Below are 20,963 nucleotides of genomic sequence, written 5' to 3'. Positions count from 1 at the left end.
TAGAGGTAAAAGTTATATAAATAATGTTCGGTTTCTCGCACAAACCGATCGTTTCGTGTCTTAGAACATTAATGTGTCGTCACGAGCCGCAGGGTTTAATTTGGATTTGTCTATGGAAGTTTTTTCGACTCTTATTGTTCAAGATCCCAATCACTGCTATTATTTGACTGACAGACGGCAGTGATTGCAGTTAAAAATCATAATTTGCGTTCGACTGAAGAAAAAAAGTCACCTACATCTTGGATGCACTGGGGGTAAGCAGATAAACATCAAATTTTCATTTTTGGGTGAACTATCCCTTTAAGGAACACGACTCACACGTCTCTTGGAAATCCTGCAGAATTCAACACCAGAAATGTTTCCAATTTTGTTTGCTTTATATATCAGACATTCAGCCAACAGTCCATGGGCATGACATCTGAGGCTGAGACTAGTAAAATGCATACCAAAAAGTGATCCATAAACCATAAACAATATGTTCAGCATGTTACAGTGATGTGTCCGATGGTAAATCTTATTTTTATAAATACTAAATGATTACCATAATCACTATAGCATTTGCATAGTACTGCAAAAGATATGATGGTACATGTCGAAATACTGTGGTATTACTATAGTAAACATGCAGAACACAGAAATACCGTAGTATCATCTCCAAAAAGCATGATCATTTCACAGAAGATTAAACACCCACAAAACAATGATCTTCAGGTGTACACTACTTAAAATACTTTTAAACCTGTTAATTTATACAATTGTCCACAATGCAGAAAAACATTAACTGAGAAAAATCCAAGCAAGAATGATCCGAAACAACCTACGACCAGTGAGCTGAATCGCCTAGTGAGAGAATAATTAGAAGCCAAATCTCTCCTCTATATTAAATCAGGGGCCTGCATTAATTCTAATCAGTGTGTGTAGCCAGGCTTGACTGCGGGCCCCGAGGGGGAAGGAGAACGGCACCCTATCCTCCATACCCGGGCCTGGCAGAGAGTGCATCTGGCTCGGACCCTGCTCTTCAGGGTTCAGCGCTTCCCTCCAGCGACTGCCATCAGCGCTCAGACTCACACACACACACACAGGTGAGAGACTACAACCTTTCCCTGCACCAGCTGTTTAACTGTACCTGACGGAGCTGTTCAAATGGCCTTTATACACAGGGGTGAAAATGGCACAAGAATTATTGCCTGGCATTTGCAGCTATGATCCTACGAACAGCGAGTGAGATTGTTTTGGCTGTTTTGAAAGCTTGATCAATGCATCAATAATGAGAATGCATGTTGGTTATTGACTTAAATGCTGTCATACTGGTTTGAGTAATGTGTTGGCTTGGATGACATTTAATAAAATATGATTGCTTATTATACTACATGTAATTTAAGATTACAAGAACACACAAACATGGCATAAGAGAGTAAAAATCGGTGTGTATGTGCAAGGACATCGCTAAAAATCATGGAGCCTATAAGACAAAAAAAATGATACAGGTGTAGGTGGAATATTGCACACTGCTTATTACATTATTTACCCATACAACACAGTTGCTCCTAAAAGTGTACTGTAAGTTAAGATTGTTCAGGCCTTTTCTGGATCTCTTGGTAGTAAATTATACACTTTCAAAAGGCAAAAGCACAACATGAAATGCCCATTCATGTCTAGAGACCTGTTTACACCTTGTGTTAAAGGGATAGTTGACCAAAAAATGAAAATTATGATTTCCTCATGATTATAATTTACTCCCATGTTTACTCACCCTCAAGCCATGCTAGGTGTTTATGGCTATCTTCTTTCTGAAAAATATCCTTGCTCCTCCAAGCTTTATAATGGTTGTGTATGGGGGGGGTGGGGGGGTGCACATTTTGAAGCCAAAAAAATGTGTCCATCCATAATAAAAGTAATCCATACGGATCCAGTGGGTTAAAGGATTTGTTCACTTTCAAATAAAATTTTCCTGATAATTTACTCACCCCATGTCATACAAGATGTCCATGTCCTTCTTTCTTCAGTCGAAGAGAAATTAAGGTTTTTGATGAAAACATTCCAGGATTATTCTCCTTATAGTGGACTTCAATGGCCTCCAAACGGTTGAAGGGCAAAAATATAGTTTTAGTGCAGCTTCAAATAGCTTTAAACAATACCAGATGAGGAATAAGAGTCTTATCTAGCGAAACGATCAGTCATTTAAAAAAAAAAATATGTAAATGTACATGCTTGGGTTGAATAGGGAAGGTGTAGGGCACACAGGTGCTGGTCATATAATTAGAATATCATCAAAAAGTTGATTTATTTCACTAATTCCATTCAAAATGTGAAACTTGTAAATTATATTCATTCATTACACACAGACTGATATATTTCAAATGTTTATTTCTTTTAATTTTGATGATTATAACTGACAACTAAGGAAAATCCCAAATTCAGTATCTCAGAAAATTAGAATATAACTTAAGACCTGAAAAGTGATGAAAAGTATGAGCATGTACAGCACTCAATACTTAGTTGGGGCTCCTTTTGCCTGAATTACTGCAGCAATGCGGCGTGGCATGGAGTCTATGTTATGTTATGTTTATGTTATGTTATGTTTATGTTATGTTATGTTATGTTTATGTTTATGTTTATGTTATGTTTATGTTATGTTATGTTATGTTATGTTATGTTATGTTATGTTATGTTATGTTATGTTATGTTATGTTATGTTATGTTATGTTATGTTATGTTATGTTATGTTATGTTATGTTATGTTATGTTATGTTATGTTATGTTATGTTTATGTTTATGTTATGTTATGTTATGTTATGTTATGTTATGTTATGTTATGTTATGTTATGTTATGTTATGTTATGTTATGTTATGTTATGTTATGTTATGTTATGTTATGTTTATGTTATGTTATGTTATGTTATGTTATGTTATGTTATGTTATGTTATGTTATGTTATGTTATGTTATGTTATGTTATGTTATGTTATGTGTTATGTTATGTTATGTTATGTTATGTTATGTTGGAAAATGAAATCTGCATCTCCATAAAGTTTGTCAGCAGCAGGAAGCATGAAGTGCTCTAAAACTTCCTGGTATACGGCTGCGTTGACCTTGGACCTCAGAAAACACAGTGGACCAACACCAGCAGATGACATCGCACCCCAAACCATCACTGACTGTGGAAACTTTACACTGGACCTCAAGCAACGTGGATTGTGTGCCTCTCCTCTCTTCCTCCAGACTCTGGGACCCTGATTTCCAAAGGAAATGCAAAATTTACTTTCATCAGAGAATATAACTTTGGACCAATCAGCAGCAGTCCAGTCCTTTCTGTCTTTAGCCCAGGCGAGACGCTTCTGACACTGTCTGTTGTTCAAGAGTGGCTTGACACAAGGAATGCGACAGCTGAAACCCATGTCTTGCATACGTCTGTGCGTAGTGGTTCTTGAAGCACTGACTCCAGCTGCAGTCCACAGCCAGCCTCTTTTGCAATGACCTTTTGTGTCTTGCCCTCCTTGTGCAAGGTGTCAATGGTCGTCTTTTGGACAACTGTCAAGTCATCAATCTTCCCCATGATTGTGTAGCCTACAGAACTAGGCTGAGAGACCATTTAAAGGCCTTTGCAGGTGTTTTGAGTTAATTAGCTGATTAGAGTGTGGCACCAGGTGTCTTCAATATTGAACCTTTTCACAATATTCTAATTTTCTGAGATACTGAATTTGGGATTTTCCTTAGTTGTCAGTTATAATCATCAAAATTAAAAGAAATAAACATTTGAAATATATCAGTCTGTGTGTAATGAATGAATATAATATACTATAAAATAAGCTTCCATTTTGAATGGAATTAGTGAAATAAATCAACGTTTTGATGATATTCTTTTTATATGACCAGCACCTGTACAGCGTAAGCTTTTTGAAGAATACGGAAGTGCGGTTTTGGCGGAATCACTTGGAAGGTGATCATTTGTTTATATAAAGCATATACAGTTGTATTTTTTTAGAAAATTACCGGTTGTTTCGCTAGATAAGACACTTATTCCTCGTCTGGTATCATTTAAAGCCCTTTGAAGCTGCACTGAAACTAATTTTGACCTTCAACCGTTTGGAGGCCATTGAAGTCCACTATAAGGAGAATAATCCTGGAATGTTTTAATCAAAAACCTTAATTTCTTTTCGACTGAAGAAAGAAAGATATGAACATCTTGGATTATAAATTATCAGGAAAATTTTATTTGAAAGTGAACTAACTTTATTAACTATAATAACTAGCAAAAACAAAACACCGGCCACAAATTAGAAGTCTAAAATGAGAAATTTTAAAGAGAAATGTAGGAGGATTTTGATATAAGAGAAGAGGAGCTTAAGTTTGTTGCCCACCCCTATTTGTTTGAACCACAAGAGGTGTCAAAGCTTACGATACTCCGACATCCGGTGTCATAGATTGCATCAGGGGGGTTACTCATTTGGCCCGAGTCGACTCGAGTCGATGGCCGGAAGCTAGTAATTTAAATTTATAAGATTTTAAATATGGATGATTTTTCTTACAAAAACGCATCGCTTTGCTTCAAAAGGCCTTTATTAACCCACTGGAGCCATATGGATGGATGCAATTTTTGTTTGCTTCAAAATCTCACCCCCCATTCACAACCATTATAAAGCTTGGAGGAGCAAGGATATTTTTAAATATATCTCTGATTGTGTTCGTCTGAAACAAGATAGACATATACACTTAGAATGGCTTGAGGGTGAGTAAATCATGGGATAATTTTAATTTTTGGGTGAGCTATCCCCTTACGATGAGTTTTGGACGATTGGATCACAAGTGGTCAATAGAGGTAGTCGAAAACGCATTGTTTGCGTAGTGTAGATGCTCATGTGCTTAAATTTTAACTTTGTTGGCTGGAGAACCAAGTTTGGTTTGAAGATGAAAAACATACCAAGAACAATGTTCTCTCACAATTCCTGATTTCTAACACATACTCACAGTGTTCGATGTGGTCTTGCGGCAGTCAGAACAGAAACGAAAGCTGATGCTCTTTGTTTTCTGTCGTCTTCTTTCACATTCATATATAAATTGCGTGAGCTTATTTTGTCCATTAGATAAAAAGATCTGAAAATGCCCATACATTTAACAGTCCTTAGACCCTCCCCTCGACGAAATCAGCACAGAAGTGGTCAAAAGTGGACAAAAGAGACAGATTAAAACACCAAGTGTAAACAGGTATGCGTCTCCCTTGTCTACTTTTGATCAAAACACATCTTAATACCAGGTGTAAACAGGGCCTAGGAAAATTCATTTACAGGACTACAATACTGCTTTTTTGAAATGAGGATATTCAAGAAAAATGTCCACGTCAGACCTGGGCATCCTCATGGAGACTGTCTACACTTTCCAATCAAAAAAAGCCCAAAAGAAATAAAATGTCCACACAGCAGATATTCCTGGATATAACCCATCACCACCAAGACAAAGAGTTTTACCTTTGATTTGACAGCCCAGTACTCCTCTGTCCCATACTGTACATCTCTGAGAGTGGTGAGGTAGTCATAACTGATGACAGCTGTCTGAAAAAATTCATTTCAGAGACAAAGATGAAAACTGTGAATAAAAACTGCACACTGGACAGAAAAATACATTTAAAATACACTGTACTTGCATTATATTAATTCATTTACTGTGACTTAAATGTAAACGACAATGTTTTTGATATAAAATAAATATTTAACAAAGAAGTAATATTTAGCCATGTTTACACCTGGTATAAAGATGCATTGATTGGCAGTTTCACGATTGTGGGACGCTTGGCATGCTTTTTAAATTGCCTTTCCCCATAACATATTTTAGTAATCACCATAAATTAGGTATCACTTGAAAGCTTAAATGCTCAAAATTCATCCTGTGAAACAGTTGGTCATTGCGTTATCATAGAAACAGTACTTTAAAACATTTTAAAGGGTTAGTTCACCCAAAAATGAAAATTCTGTCATTAATTACTCACCCTCATGCCGTTCCACACCCGTAAGACCTTCACTGATCTTCGGAACACAGATATTTGAGTTGAAATCCGATGGCTCAGTGAGGCCTTCATAGCCAGCATTGACATTTCCTCTCTCAAGATCCATTAATGTCCTAAAAACATATTTAAATCAGTTCATGTGAGTACAGTGGTTCAATATTAATATTATAAAGCCACGAGAATATTTTTGGTGCACCAAAAAAAACAAAATAACGACTTATTTAGTGATGGCCGATTTCAAAACACTGCTTCAGGAAGCATTGGAGTGTTATGAATCAACATATCGAATCATGACGTGTTAAACTGCTAAACTGCTGAAATCACGTGACTTTGGCGCTCCGAACTGCGGATTCAACACACTGATTCATAACGCTCCGAAGCTTCCTGAAGCAGTGTTTTGAAATCGGCCATCACTATATAAGTCATTATTTTGGTGCACCAAAAGTATTCTCGTCGCTTTATAATATTAATATTGAACCACTGTACTCACATGAACTGATTTAAATATGTTTTTAGTACCTTTACGGACCTTGAGAGAGGAAATGTCATTGCTCCCTATGCAGGCCTCACTGAGTCATCGGATTTCAACAAAAATATCTTAATTTGCTTTCCGAAGATAAACGAAGGTCTTACGGGTGTGGAACGACATGAGGGTGAGTAATAAATGACATTATTTTCATTTTTGGGTGAACTAACCCTTTAACAGGCTCAATTTTCAAATTTGAAACAACTTGGTTAAACACATGACTTTGATTTTTTTTTAGTGTCTAAATTATTTTACAAAATACTTTTCTGTATTTAGTTCAGTATACATTTCTTACTGTAAACAAACTTTTTTACACTTTCATTTACTTCTGCAATAATGTCTTCTTTAAAAAGAGACAATTCAGAAGTATTACAATTTGAATTAATTAAAAGTATGAATACATATTTTTCATCATTTCATATTTACCGTCGCAGCTGCCCTCCCAAATCTGACGACGCTGAGATCATTGAAGTCCACATTTCTGCTGTACAGGTAAAATCCTGAAGATGCGAACACTGCAGTGGCAATAGATGAAACCTTCAGTAGCCGGACAGCCATGTGAGGAACTGCTAAAAGACGGAGAACCATTAAAGGTGCCCTAGAACCAGATTTACAATATGTAATATAAGTCTAAGGTGTCTGAATGTGTCTGTGAAGTGTGTCTTTTTTAATTAATTTTTTTAACTGCCTATTTTGGGGCATCATTAACTATGCACCGATTCATATATTCAAATAACAGACATATTAAAGGGATAGTTCACCCAAAAATGAAAATTCTGTCATCATTTACTCACCCTCAAGTTGTTCCAAATCTGTATGAATTTATTTGTTCTGCTGAACACAAAGGAAGATATTTTGAAGAAAGTTTGTAACCAGGCTTTTTTGGGGTACTACTGACTTCCATAGTAGGGAAAATAAAATACTACGGAAGTCAATGATGCCCCAGAACTGTTCAATTTCCCACATTCTTCAAAATATCTTCCTTTGTGTTCAACAGAACAAAGAAATTATAATTATATATACAGTTTTGAAACAACCTGAGGGTGAGTAAATGATGACAGGATTTCATTTTTGGGTAAACTATCCCTTTAATATGTTTGTTATTTACAAACTGTGTATGTGAAGGCACACATATGAGACAGTATGGGAAATTAAATAATTAGTTTTTAAATTTGCTGATGCTTTGAGTATTAGTATTGAGTACTACTAATTTAATTTTTTTTTAAAATAACAAAAAATAATAAACATTGTTTGATTATTTACTTTGTTTAAATTAGTCTGCAGCTGATAAACTTTGGGGGCGTGGCACTTGAGTTGTGACGTTGTTATTTCTTCAAGATCAACTTGGGCTCGCGATGCTTTTGGAAAACGCATCCCTGTTTTACACAACTAAAGCCAAACTGCGTTATTTATCAAATTTATGAATGAGCGAACACCACAGCAACACAGTTTAAGCAAAGCATATCGCAGCACATGTAAACCAGTTTCATTCATAATATCAGTCTGTGTATTGAAAGATGCGGTCAGCTGATCACAAATATTGTGTGTTACACAAGCCCTTGCGTAACACACAGAGAGAATATAACTGAATAACCCACACCGTTTTATCGCATGATGTCAGAGTTAATAACTATGATTAATGATGTATGAACATTTTTAAAGAATCATAATACAGCTGATTGATTTACCTTCATTGACTCACGCTGTCATCCACTAACCGGTGTCGCTCCGTGACCTTTAAACTCTGGCGTCTCTCTGGCGTCTAACGTGCGTGGCGCAAAGAATCATGGCTATTGTAGTTGTAAACTAATAAAAAGACCAATCTTAACCATTTGAGATTTTATTTGGGGTAATAAATCTCATAAATTGAAGAAACAAAAGGAGTGATGGGGGTATCTAAGTCCTGAAATTTGATGATACAATATATTTACAATTAATTGGTTAAAAAGATGTTTGCTTGGGTCAGATTCTATGTGGTATTTTATTCCTAATAATATATTTAATAGGGTAGGTGGCCATTCTTTTTTTGATGAAATGCAATTACTCCACTGGTAAATGAAACCTATTAAACTGGCCAGATTTCATCATCAAGCTTTGTTAGCCTGGAAACTGGTTTACAACCACAACTCAAAACTGGATATTAAAATTAGAGATCAGTCTTTTGTGATAAATTATTTGATAAAAACATAATTTTTGTTATGAATGTTGTATGAATATCCATTTCATATGTCTGATGAAAGCTCCCCTTTTCCATGAGTCATGCTCCAAACAACTTTCACAGTTATGTTTGGGAGGTGTTTCGCTTTTAAGTAAAGAATGTAATGGGGGGGTAGATCACATTCAATGGAGGAAAACATGGTTATTACTATATAAATAGTGTATACCCAATAATGAGTTCATTTTAAAATGTTGCATAATATATACCCTTGTAATGCTTTTATGTAAAAATTTTGTGATGTAGTTAATATGCACCTTCTAGAAATGAAAGTGAAGATATTTGTCATTTACTTTTCTGGAAAGATTTAAGTTCCTATTGTTTTTCTAAAGTTAACATGAACTGTAATTTACACATGCTTTTTTTTTAAACTAAAACAAATCTTTAGAATCTACTGTTAACTTTCTTATCCTTGTGGCAAAATTCTATTTTCACAAAGGTTTCTTAAGAAAAAACTTACTTTTATAGATTTCTTCTGTGAAGTAGAACATTTAATCAAATCACTAAGAATAATTAATAACAAAAAATGTATTTTTTTTTTTAATAGATATGAGATCTTTCATGCACCATTGTTTTGGTGTTTTCTTTTTATCCTATTTTCTTTCTTTGTTCTGTTCCTTCTTTTTTGTTCTTTGTGAGGTTGATAAATAGCATGCAATTAATTTTAAAACGTATTGTATGATGGAGAAAATTCTGTATTTCTTTTACTATAAATAAAGCTGCATCTGATTATTACGGAAGAGGATTAGGGCCAAGCAATAATAAAAAAATAAATAAAACCATCTCGAGATTAAAGTTGTTAAATTTCGAGAAAAAACTCTTAAAATTTTGAGGAAAAATGTGAAATGTTGAGAATAAACTCATTAAATTACGAGAAAAAACTCGTTAAATTTCTAGAAAAAATTCGAAATAAAATGTTGAGAATAAACTCATTAAATTACGAGAAAAAACTTGTTAAATTTCTAGAAAAAATTCGAAATAAAATGTTGATAATAAACTCGTTAAATTGCGAGAAAAAACGTGTTAAATTTCGAGAAAAGTCGGGATAAAATGTGGAGAATAAAGTCATTAAATTTCAAGAAAAAATTTCGAAATAAAATGTGGAGAATAAACTCGTTAAATTACGAGACAAAACTCGTTAAATTTCGAGAAAAAAGTCGAGATAAAATGTTGAGAATAAAGTCATTAAATTACAAGAAAAAAATCATTAGATTATGAGAACAAATTCATTAAATTGAGAAAAAGTCGTAAAATTTAGAGAAAAAAAAAGTCGAGATAAAATGTTAATAAAGTCATTAAATTACGAGAAAATTTTTGTTAAATTATGAGAACAAATTCGTAATTTAACGAGTTTATTCTCAACATTTTATTTCGACTTTTTTCTCGAAATTTAACAACTTCGATCTTGAGATGGTTTTATTTTTTCATTATTGCTCGGCCCTAATCCTCTTCAGTAGATTATGCTGTTAGCTACTAAGAAAAAAAAAAACTTACCATTTGAGTAAAACCAAATTAAATAAACGTTAGATATTTTAAACTATTAATCCATTTTAAGGCATATCTTAAGAAAATCTGAGAAGCCAACACAGATCTGATTTAATTTTAAACTTAATGTTAACATTTTCAAATAAGTGCCACAACATTAAATTATGGTGAGCAAGTAGATGCAAGTGTAAAAACCATAACCCATTTTTTCCATTAAACGATATGATTGAGCATATGTTCACAGCAATATAAAGCATTTCAACCACATTCTTCTTACAGAGAGAACTTTAGTCAACAGACCTATTTTAAAATGTACTCCATAAACACATTACTCTTTTTCTTTAAGGTGAAGAGGACAAGGTAGTGATGGAGCGTGACAAGATTTAACATGACATGAGCTCGGACAGATAACATGACCGGAACATTAGCAGAGGCATCTTAGATGCAGCCTTGATTAACCTCTAAATAAATTAACCACACTAATTAAATGTTTCATGCATCTGCATAACCCAAGTTATACATAAAACTCTCAAGTTATTACTCAACTGTTTCATGTAAAAGTAATAAGGAATTAAGTCAATTTTGCTCAAGCATCTCTAATTACAATTTTCTTATTTTTTTGAGAATTTGCTTTTTATAAAAGGTAGTACACTGACAAAAATATTAAGAATAATCTGTAGCCAACACAGAAAATGACTTTTCAAAATATCCCATTTTATTTGACTCGCATTTCTTTGGACGTTTTATAAGAAAAAAAAAAACACTAGACAAGCAGTCAATAAAACAATGATCAAAAATCATTAACGTTTGGCTTCTTGAAAACAAGTATGCCAAGTGAAGACACATCCACAATAAATAACAGTTCTGTGTTACTGAAGACACGACACTTGAGACTTGAAATCAGACCTCTTCAGATATCCTCTGCTTCTTTGTTTGATCTTCTTCCAGAAAATGGCTTTCTGTTTTTTTGCACCTGGAGCTACATTAAATAGAAAATGACATGTTGATGCAGATGTTCAATGTACAACATTATCCATCTAGTTCCCAACTGGATGCTCACCTTTGCTCCTTCGATGAAATGAGGATCCTTTTGTAATGCATTCTGCAGTCCTTCCTCTGTAGTGAACCCTATCCAGCAAAACCCCCGATGAAAACCTGTCTCTTTATCCTGCAAAACAAGAGAAAACTCTTCTCAGCACGACGGGCACATTAAGATTAAACACTAAATCTGATTTTTATACTTACAAATGGCAGTAGACACTTCCTCACTTGGCCAAACTGCCCAAAGTACTCTTTAACCTCCTCTGAAAACAGAACACAGAACAATAACATACATTATTAGACAATTATCTGCTACACATATAAAGCATTATTATATTGTATACTATCAGAGAGATACTTGTGATGCGTTATGGAAAATGACTGATTTAATGCATTCATGCGCGTATTATTCACAAGCCTCATGTCAAATCATTGATAAAATCGCATCCTTTACTCACTCGTTGCGATGGTCCATGGTACTTTTGACACAAACACTTCAAACACCTTCTTCCCAGCTGCAGTCGCTGCCATGTTTCGTCCTTGCCGAATGGAGCTTACGGTGACCCTGACCACGTGACCAGAAGAAAAATTATATATTACCTGATACTATACAATTTATAAACGTAAAATATCACGTTGGGATAGTTTTTATATTCGTCTTTGTTATTTTATTTACATTATTTAATAAAAAAAAAATCAAAATCAGATCTAAGCTTTGTATCGTTGGCGTCAGAAGTAGAAAGGTCACATGATGACGGCAAAGATGGCAGCCTCCATAGTGGAGCATGGAGAAGATGCTTTTAGAAAACTGTTCAAGTTTTACAAGAGGAGAAATCCTCCTCCAGACTTCAGTGAGGTCATTAATTTCTCCAAACCTTGTAATGACAAGGTGAGCCATTCAGATTTGAGAAATATTGCGTATTCATTAACATTATGACACTATAAGTCTTTCCTAAACTGTATATTATTATTATCGCTAGTATTATTATTATTAATTAGTTAGTTATTTTAATATTTATGATGTATATTTACTAACTAATCTGACAATGAAAACTGTTTATTAAACCGAACCTAGACAAGATGAGCCAATCAGACTTGAGGAACATTGCCGTGTTTATGTTTATAAATCTTTCCTAAACTGCATATTATTATTATTACTACTACTACTATTAACCCGTTATAAGAACATTTTTATGATTTATGGTTTATTAAAAAATGTAACTAGGCTATGAACTATGATGTTTATTAACTACAACTCTGTGCTTAAGACTTTTTATCATAGTAAAGGCTGTGCCTTTGTACTTTTCAGTTTTGTGCTTCTAGTAATAAAAATCGTCTCATTTGCTAGATTTTTACCTGTGAACTTAACTCCACTCCTATAAGTGAGGAAGATGTTTCTAAAGCTGGTCTTCGGCCGGTAAAAGACTGGAAAGTTTTTGGTTTGCATGGATATCCAGGTATGGTTTAGATAGGTTGGTGACAGTTTCAAATAATTAGCATACTGTATGTTCTCCAGAATGTGAAGGATTTCATGGGTTTGATATAATAACTGAAGCTTATCATTAAATTCATTTTATGTAAGATGTGATTATGTAAAGATCTCCTGTATTGCATAATCACAGTTTTAATTTAGTATTGCTGCCACTCACAATGTTTTTATAATTCCTATATATGGTAGCCTATAGAACACTGTATAAACATGTTAAATCTTGCTCCTTAACATGCTGTAATGGGAATCTTCCATGTTTCCTGTTTACTTTTAATGAAATTAAATTAACTATATTGTCACTGTAGGGTTTATTTTTATATCCGACCCATTCCTGCCGGGCTCTCAGCAGTACTGGGTAAAGCAGTGTCTGAAGATCTATCCACAGAAGCCTAATGTGTGTAACCTGGATATGCATATGTCATCTGTGGAGACTGAAAACATCTGGGAAAGAAGCATAGACGTTATTCGGTAAGTCAAAGAATCTTAGTAGAATTTTGTTTTATGGTATATTATTTTGATGCATTTAGACATTGTTTTAGAATAAAACAATGCTATATTTGTATATTTTGAGGGATCTGTAGCAATTGTTTGAGTATAGATACCATTTAGGTGTGATGGGTAACTCCACCCTCTGATATTGAGCATATAACATCTTCATAGACACTTTCCTTGTGGCCATGTCTGTGCTGGTAATTTCACTGTGACCTAAATGGCAGATCTGAGGTATTGCAGTATGTTAGATGCCCTTTATCACACAACATGTGTCAACATCACAACATTTGTGAAAATAGCTTGTGCTACTGCACCATAGCTGATCCATCTCACGCTCTTCCTATCTTTCTAGATCTAAATGGGTCTGTGTATTATTACAGGAGGAAAGGCTGTGGGAAAAGAGAGCCCAAAACCCTGCTAGAAAAACTGCGCTGGGTGACTCTTGGTTACCACTATGATTGGAACTCCAAGGTATACAGTCACTCTCTAATGGCCATTTTATGTGCTTTAGCAGTGTGTCTAATAAAAAAAAATTATTTAAAGGATTAGTTCACTTCAGAATTAAAATTTCTTGATAATTTACTCACCCCCATGTCATCCAAGATGTTCATGTCTTTCTTTCTTCAGTCGAAAAGAAATTAAGGTTTTTGAGGAAAACATTCCAGGATTTTTCTCCTTATAGTGGACTTCAACAGGGTACAATGGGTTGAAGGTCCAAATTGCAGTTTAAATGCAGCTTCAAAGAGCTCAACACGATCCCAGACAAGGAATAAGGCTCTTATCTATCGAAACGGTTGGTCATTTTCTAAAAAAAATACAAATTTATATACTTTTTAACCACAAATGCTCATCTTGCACTGCTCTGCGATCCGCCACGCACTTTGTAGACACCGGATCTGTACTTTCACCTACATCACGTGTGAACTTTCCAACATGATTACGTAATGCGTGGCACATCACAGAGTAGTGCAAGATTAGCATTTGTGGTTCAAAAATATATACATTTTTATTTTTTTTAGAAAATGACCAATCGTTTCGATAGATAAGAGCCTTATTCCTTGGCTGGGATTGTGTAGAGCCCTTTGAAACTGCAATTTGGACCTTAAACCTGTGGTACCCTGGTGAAGTCCACTATATGGAGAAAAATCCTGGAATGTTTTCCTCAAAAACCTTAATTTCTTTTCAACTGAAGAAAGAAAGACATGAACATCTTGGATGACATAGGGGTGAGCAAATGATCAAGAAATTTTAATTCTGAAGTGAACTAATCCTTTAAATGTTTGAGCCGATAGCCTTGTGGGCAGTGCTCCGACATGTAGTGCAGTTGCGCTTCGGGCGACCCGAGTTCAAGTCCCGGCTCGTCGTCCTTTCCCGATCCCGCCCCCTCTCTTTCACTTTGCTTCGTGTCTATTAAATACTATCCTATAGCAATAAAGCGATATACATTTTAATATATATTAAAATAGAAAACAATTTAATTTCAAATTGTAGTAATGTTTCACAATATTACTGTTTTTACTGTATTTTTTTCAAATAAATGCAGCTTTGGTGAGCACTTCTACCGATCAAAAACTTTTAAACAGTTGTGAATGTATGTTTTATAATTTATCTAAATTTTACCAATATGTACTATTACTGAATTTTTTTGAAAAGTATTTTGCTGTGGAGCCAATTGTCATTGTTTTTCCTGGAGAGAGAGCGAGAGATGGGGAGGGAGAAAGCATCGCCCAGGATCTTATTAGCATTATTTGCTCCTTTCAGGACATTTCATCTCTAATTGTACAGGCCTGATGTCTGCCTGTCTCGTTTATATGCTAATTGCATAAAAGTGTTTAGTCTTCTGTCCTATTAAATCAGTCAGGAGGTTCACACCGGATTCATTAGCTCTGATGTTAGTTTGACACCGCCAAACGTCTGACGGCAATCAGTGAATTTTAAGCAGAGACTCTTTCCACCTCCCTTTAAGTAGAACTGAAGGCTGAGGCGTTCACTCCGCTCAGATCAGACATGTAAGCTGCTAATTCAGCTCTTTGGGGAGGCTGTGCTCATATGATTGTCCATTGACCCAACGTAAAATCCACAGAGCAGAAAGAACGCTGCAGATGCTCTTTTATCAGTTATGTCAATCGTTATGTTAAAGTCGGTATAAAAGAGAACTTGTGATAGTCTTTTCTTTCCTATTGTGAGGTATATCCATGTGAAACAACTTCTTGGATAAGAAAAAATGTAAGACGGGACTTGATTTTAATACATTTTTATAATTATGGTTTGCTATTACTGTGATCTCATGTGAGTGACAGGTTGTCCCGCCCTCACGTCAGCGAACACGTCATCAGAGAAGAGATGTTGCTTTGAATAAAAGCATTTACTAAATGACTGCCTGCTTACTTCCTATAATGAAAGGCATTTTTACTCCCTTGTACTATGATGAGATATGTAATGTGTCATACTATTCTGACATACTTTTATTCCACAGACTTACTCCCCAGATCACTACACTCCCTTCCCCAAGGAACTTCAATCGCTTTCTCACAAAGTGGCGGCAGCCTGTGGCTTTCCTGGTTTTAATGCAGAGGCGGGCATTCTTAACTACTATCGATCTGATTCATCGCTTGGAATCCATGTTGACGAATCAGAGCTCGACCATACCCGACCTTTGTTGTCTTTCAGGTGAGGAATATTTATTAAATCCATAAACTGATTAAAGGGTTAGTTCACTCAAAAATGAAATTTCTATCATTAATTACTTACCTTCATGTCGTTCCAAACCCGATAGACCTTCGATCCTCAATAGAAATGACCACATTCAAGGTCCAGAAAAGTAGTACTTTTCTGGCCCAATACTGAGTCGGCATTCTGATGTAGAACCTGAAAGGGCTGCAATGAAAATAGCTTAGGAGAATGATAGAGGAATTTGTTGAATAAAGTCATTATTTTTGTTTTGTTTTTGTGCAAAGGTCTTACAGGTTTGGAATGGCGTGAGGGTGAGTAATTAATGACAGAAATTTCATTTTTGGATGAACTAACCCTTTAATGTTGCCCTCCTATGGTTTTTCTTATGAGTATGGAAGTCATTCAGGTGGTTTTGGATTAATTAACATGGGTGTGTTGGGTAATTTTAAGTTTTGTGCTCCAAATAAGGACAGGAAGGGTTTTTTTAGAACTAGTGCAACAAGATCAAAGAATGCACATTATGAGTAACTGATGGTTCATCTACATTTCTGTTCAAAAGTTTGGAGTCAAAAAATGATTTGGGGTCATTCAAAATGATTGAATGATTGAATTGAATGAGTTCAATTCTGCAAGAATGCTTTAATTTGATCTAAAGTGACATTTATAATGTTACAAAAAAAATGTTTCAAATAAATGCTGTTCTTATAAACATTTCCTGTTTATCAAAAAATTAAAAAAAAAAATGGTTCATGGTTTCTGTTAACTTATAATGGGTATAAATTAAATTATTTTCAACATTTTCAACATTTATTTAAATTTATTACATTTTTGCACGTTGATTCTTTAATTGACACTATCCCAAATCTGAACATCAGGACAAATTTCCCATTTATCAAAATCTCCAATTTCACCAAATAAAGCGCAGCATAAAATTCATACCCTGTATGTTTACTGTTTGGGTGAAAATTCCCTCCATGTACCCTCATTATGCGATCATAATAAGATTTAGGCAATAATGCAATTGAAAGGGTTAGTTCACCCAAAAATCATGTCATTCCACACCTGTAAGACCTTCGTTCATCTTCAGAATGCAAATGAAGATATTTTTTATGAAATCCGAGAGCTTTTTGATCCCCCAATAGAAAGCAAGGCCCAGAAAAGCAGAGAAGAAATTGTTGAATTAATGTCGTTATTTCTGTTTGTTTTTGCACACAAAAAGTATTTTCGTCGCTTCATAACATTAAGGTTGAACCACTGTAGTCACATGGACTATTTTAACAATGACCTTATACCTTTCTGGGCCTTAAAAGTGGTAACTGCGATGCTTTCTGTGGGGGATCAGAAAGCTATCGGATTTCATTAAAAATATCTTAATTTGTGTTCCGAAGATGAACGAAGGTCTTACAGGTGTGGAACGACATAAGGGTGAGTAATTAATGACGACAAGTTTATTTTTGGGTGAACTAACCCTTTAAACTTTACCTCATGTAAACACAATACTTAGATCAACTTCATGCGAAGTAGTAACCATAATCATAGTAAAATATGTGGCAAAAACATGCATGTAAACACTTTAATCGCATCTATTACACTTTGACCAAAGTGTGCATACAGTATGCTTGTGACGTACACAAATGACGTTGTCATGCACAGATTTGTAAACATGATAAGTAAAGACAAGGAGTGCTGAGTTCATGTTGACAATTTTGCATAAGATGAATATAATGCAGTATATTCATGGGCGAATACACCAAAATTAAGTCATTTTTTAGATCTATTTGGTGCAATTAACCTACTGTATATGAGTTTATCATTTGTGCTATGCTTTAGGGTATGTGAAGAATGGCAGTAAAAATAACCACAATTCTCAGCAAATAATCAGAATAATGAAAAATGCACGTAAATGGGACTGAAGAGGTTTGTTTATATCATGTAAGTCCTTACTCTGATTATTGGAGCACATATAAACATTTCCAGTGTCCAATATTTCTTGGGTATTTCAGAAAAAAAAAATTTTTTTATCCATACAGCATAATAAATGCATTCATTTGTCCTTTGATGTTAGTTTTGGGCAGACTTCCGTTTTCCTGTTGGGAGGGACTAAGAGAGAAGATCGTCCCACAGCCATGTTCATGCACAGCGGAGACATAATGGTGATGTCAGGACCCAGCCGCCTACTCTATCACGCAGTACCCTGCATCGTCCCCGCCCCTGCTGGAAATGTGCTGCCACTCTGCCTGGGCCAGAGACTGGAGGCGAAGGCGCAGGATGATGACATCATCCAGAGCGTGTCAGAGGAGGATTGGGAGGTTTGCTCCTGGTACTTGCAGACGTCTCGGGTAAATGTGACCGTTCGACAAGTACTCGGTTCCGGTCAGGACTTCCCGAGTACACAGGCGTCACATTTATCAACAGACGGCTGTGAGAAATCAGAGGAAGAAACTCAAAAAAATAAGAAGAGGAAATCAGGCTATGAGCGTGACACTTAACTTGGATTGGATCCAAGTTTTATTTATGTAAAATGCACCTGGTATTAAAAACTGTACATATGACTGCAAATAAATGCATTATTGTGATCTCTTCCCAGATAATCGATGCGTCCGAAATCGCGTGCTGTTCAAATTTGAACTTACTCCGCGACAGTTATAAAAGTATGTTCTATATGGAATGAATGAAATCCGAACCTACTTCATCCACCATTTTGTCATTATCATGTAACCTATCAGCGTCAGTCGCATCACTTTACTTCCATTCATAAATCCCCTCCCGTTGCCTCGTGGGATAGTAAAGTGTCCATTGTATGCATACTTCACAATCTCGGCAGAAGTAGTAGGTTATCCGTGGACATTTTGCCTGCTGTTTTTCAAATACTGTGTATTCGGACATACTATTTTTTTGGCGTACTGTTTTTTGCGTATTATATAGTTATATATAACGATATATCCGCTGTTGAGCGGATTCGTAAACGCCTTTGATTGGCCTTTGTACTCGTGCTCATCAGATGTCTGTGATTGGCTACAATGATCAGCACTTCAAAAACATGTTGTAAATAGACATCAATGATGCTCTTCACTGAGTGCTTGCACAGATACACACGGGAGCGTTAGAAAGCAGGCGTCTATCAGCAGACCAGCTTTCAAATTCAAACACTTCCCATGTGCTTTCAAACGCTCCTGTGTGTTGATCATTGTAACCAATTGCAGATATATCTGTTGAGCATGTGAACACATAGGCCAATCAGAGGTGTTTATGAATCCACCCAACACCGCAACAAAAGTGTCACATTTTTTAAATTTCAGTACCAACTTGGTATCGCGGTCGGTACTTTTGAAAACACTTCTGTATAGCAGGGAAGTATTCAGTTTCGGACACAGCGAATGACTTCTAGAGCAGGTGTTGGAAACACCTGACTGCTTATGCGCAACATCAAGTCAGCTCAGTACTTAATTTTACCCTGTCATGACCAACTTCACACACAATGCTTCTCAGTCTGTAGAACAGCGGTGACATTCAGTCCAGTCTGTTGTGAGTCGTGACAATTTGCCAGGCGCAGGTCTGTTGATTTAAGGCTGGTTGCCATGTTTGCTCACCCAGGGCTGTAACACTAAACAGACCTGACCTTCAGAGGAAAACCAGGGAGACGGCGTATAATCTTTTTAATCTGGTCAAGCGGTGTCGCGACATGTCAAAGCCAGTGTGAGATTGCCTATGACAAGTTCCCCGAGGGACCCAGGTTGACACTGCCATTGTGACCAAAACACTGGGGGCCTGCGTTACCATGACGATAAAACACTTCTGTCACTGTGTCTGCCTCTCATTAAAAGCTATCAAAAGTTCACGTCTGCATGTGAGATTTGTAAGATTAATGTTTCTGGTCTTTTACATGCTGTAAAAACATAAATGCTCAGCAGCGTTTATCGGCCTGTCTTTTGTTGTCATGGTACTTTTAGAGTTGATGTAAGATGTCACCCTGGTTTGCCACATCCAGAGGCTGTGGTGGGTTACATGCCTGAAAAACAAGGTAATACTGTGGTATACCGAACTTTGATATATACTAGGTACTGAATATTACAATAATCATGTACTTACATGTATTCTGATTACATGTAATCTGGATCACATAATCAGATTCCAAAAAATAAGTATTAGTAATCAGATTACATTTTAAAATACTCGTAATCAGACTACAGTTACTTTTTTTGTTGATTTAGATCAGGGATGGACAACTCCGGTCCTGGAGGGCCAGTGTCCTGCAGAGTTTATCTCCATCCCTGATAAAAACTCACTTGCCTATAACTTTCTACTAATCCTAAAGACCTTGATTACCTGGTTCAGGTGTGTTTGATTAGAGTTGGAGCTAAACTCTGCTGGATACTGGCCCTCCAGGACCGGAGTTGTCCATCCCTGATTTAGATTATTCTCACAATGGCACAATTATTCTCCCTACTACTTTTAATTTTTTTCATTTCTAAAAAGTCTACTGCTTATATACGTTCAGTAGGTCTTTCAGGTTTGCTGAATCACACAGACCAGCCACTAGTCATGTGACGATCACTGAAAACTGAGACCCACACAGTTAATATTAGGTATGCCAAGGTTCCTCAAAGAATGAACACTTAAGAATGGTAAAAATACTATGGTATTACATAAAAAGTGATTTTACCACAGTATAATAAAAAAAATAAAAATAGACCATGGTATTGTGGTTTTTTGGCTACTATACCATATTCATGTACAGTACCATAGTATTTACATACTTCAAAAAGTACTTCAAGGAATACCATGGTGTCAAAGTCAATTTTCCAATTTCCAAAATAAAACTACTGTGTGGTGGTACCATGGTACATTAATATAATGATAAAATACATCATGGTATTGAAATTATACTTCCAAGTGTATTATCAGGGTTTTTTTTTTTTTTTACTGTAACAAAGTTTCACTCTAAAAAAAAAAAAAAAAATACAAATTTAAAAGAAATATTTTTATTCACCAAGGAGACATTAAATTGATCAAAAGTGACATCTATAGACATTTAATGTTAC

The 20,963-nt window shown here is 35.5% G+C and overlaps 3 protein-coding genes across 8 annotated transcripts in view; 1 reads left to right on the top strand and 2 right to left on the bottom strand.

Annotated features, from left to right (window-relative positions):
- The window catches only part of adck1 (aarF domain containing kinase 1), a 193,371-nt gene extending 185,095 nt beyond the window's left edge, over positions 1-8,276 (bottom strand). For 3 of the 6 annotated variants that reach the window (XM_067367164.1, XM_067367170.1, XM_067367171.1), the window contains exons 1-3: positions 8,215-8,269; positions 6,953-7,092; positions 5,465-5,548 (exon numbers count right to left, since the gene is read on the bottom strand). In XM_067367164.1, the coding sequence (XP_067223265.1) occupies positions 5,465-5,548; positions 6,953-7,084 (216 nt within the window). In that variant the 5' untranslated portion in view covers positions 7,085-7,092; positions 8,215-8,269. Of the gene's footprint in view, positions 1-5,464; positions 5,549-5,982; positions 6,114-6,952; positions 7,096-8,214 lie in introns of those variants that run through there. The other 3 variants (XM_067367165.1, XM_067367167.1, XM_067367168.1) reach the window with 3 other exon arrangements.
- Positions 8,277-10,925: 2,649 nt separating this feature from the next.
- Positions 10,926-11,821, bottom strand: slirp (SRA stem-loop interacting RNA binding protein). Its single transcript, XM_067368079.1, has 4 exons — positions 11,726-11,821; positions 11,472-11,530; positions 11,287-11,394; positions 10,926-11,205 (listed from the first exon to the last, which is right to left on the bottom strand). The coding sequence occupies exons 1-4, from the start codon at positions 11,796-11,798 to the stop codon at positions 11,137-11,139; spliced, it is 309 nt and encodes a 102-aa protein (XP_067224180.1). The 5' UTR covers positions 11,799-11,821; the 3' UTR covers positions 10,926-11,136.
- Positions 11,822-12,015: 194 nt separating this feature from the next.
- alkbh1 (alkB homolog 1, histone H2A dioxygenase) lies at positions 12,016-19,638 on the top strand. Its single transcript, XM_067367498.1, has 6 exons — positions 12,016-12,156; positions 12,616-12,724; positions 13,062-13,224; positions 13,629-13,719; positions 15,725-15,918; positions 17,987-19,638. Exons 1-6 carry the CDS (start codon positions 12,016-12,018, stop codon positions 18,408-18,410), a joined length of 1,122 nt encoding a protein of 373 aa, XP_067223599.1. The 3' UTR covers positions 18,411-19,638.
- Positions 19,639-20,963: the final 1,325 nt, after the last annotated feature.

This window comes from Chanodichthys erythropterus, chromosome 18 (assembly GCF_024489055.1).
Source record: "Chanodichthys erythropterus isolate Z2021 chromosome 18, ASM2448905v1, whole genome shotgun sequence".
In the NCBI taxonomy this organism is placed as follows: Eukaryota; Metazoa; Chordata; class Actinopteri; order Cypriniformes; family Xenocyprididae; genus Chanodichthys; species Chanodichthys erythropterus.
Note: the sequence above shows the minus strand (reverse complement) of the source record. Positions and strands in the feature narration are given on the sequence as shown.

What these genes read in the sequence shown, in the direction of transcription:
- slirp (XM_067368079.1), bottom strand. Translation starts at nt 11,798, where the DNA reads ATGGCAGCGACTGCAGCTGGGAAGAAGGTGTTTGAAGTGTTTGTGTCA. An exon ending in ACCATGGACCATCGCAACGA is followed by an intron (nt 11,531 to 11,725) that starts GTGAGTAAAGGA and finishes TTCTGTTTTCAG; the next exon opens with AGGAGGTTAAAGAGTACTTT. An exon ending in ATTTCATCGAAGGAGCAAAG is followed by an intron (nt 11,206 to 11,286) that starts GTGAGCATCCAG and finishes TATTTAATGTAG; the next exon opens with CTCCAGGTGCAAAAAAACAG.
- alkbh1 (XM_067367498.1), top strand. Translation starts at nt 12,016, where the DNA reads ATGATGACGGCAAAGATGGCAGCCTCCATAGTGGAGCATGGAGAAGAT. An exon ending in CCAAACCTTGTAATGACAAG is followed by an intron (nt 12,157 to 12,615) that starts GTGAGCCATTCA and finishes CTCATTTGCTAG; the next exon opens with ATTTTTACCTGTGAACTTAA. An exon ending in ACTATGATTGGAACTCCAAG is followed by an intron (nt 13,720 to 15,724) that starts GTATACAGTCAC and finishes TTTATTCCACAG; the next exon opens with ACTTACTCCCCAGATCACTA.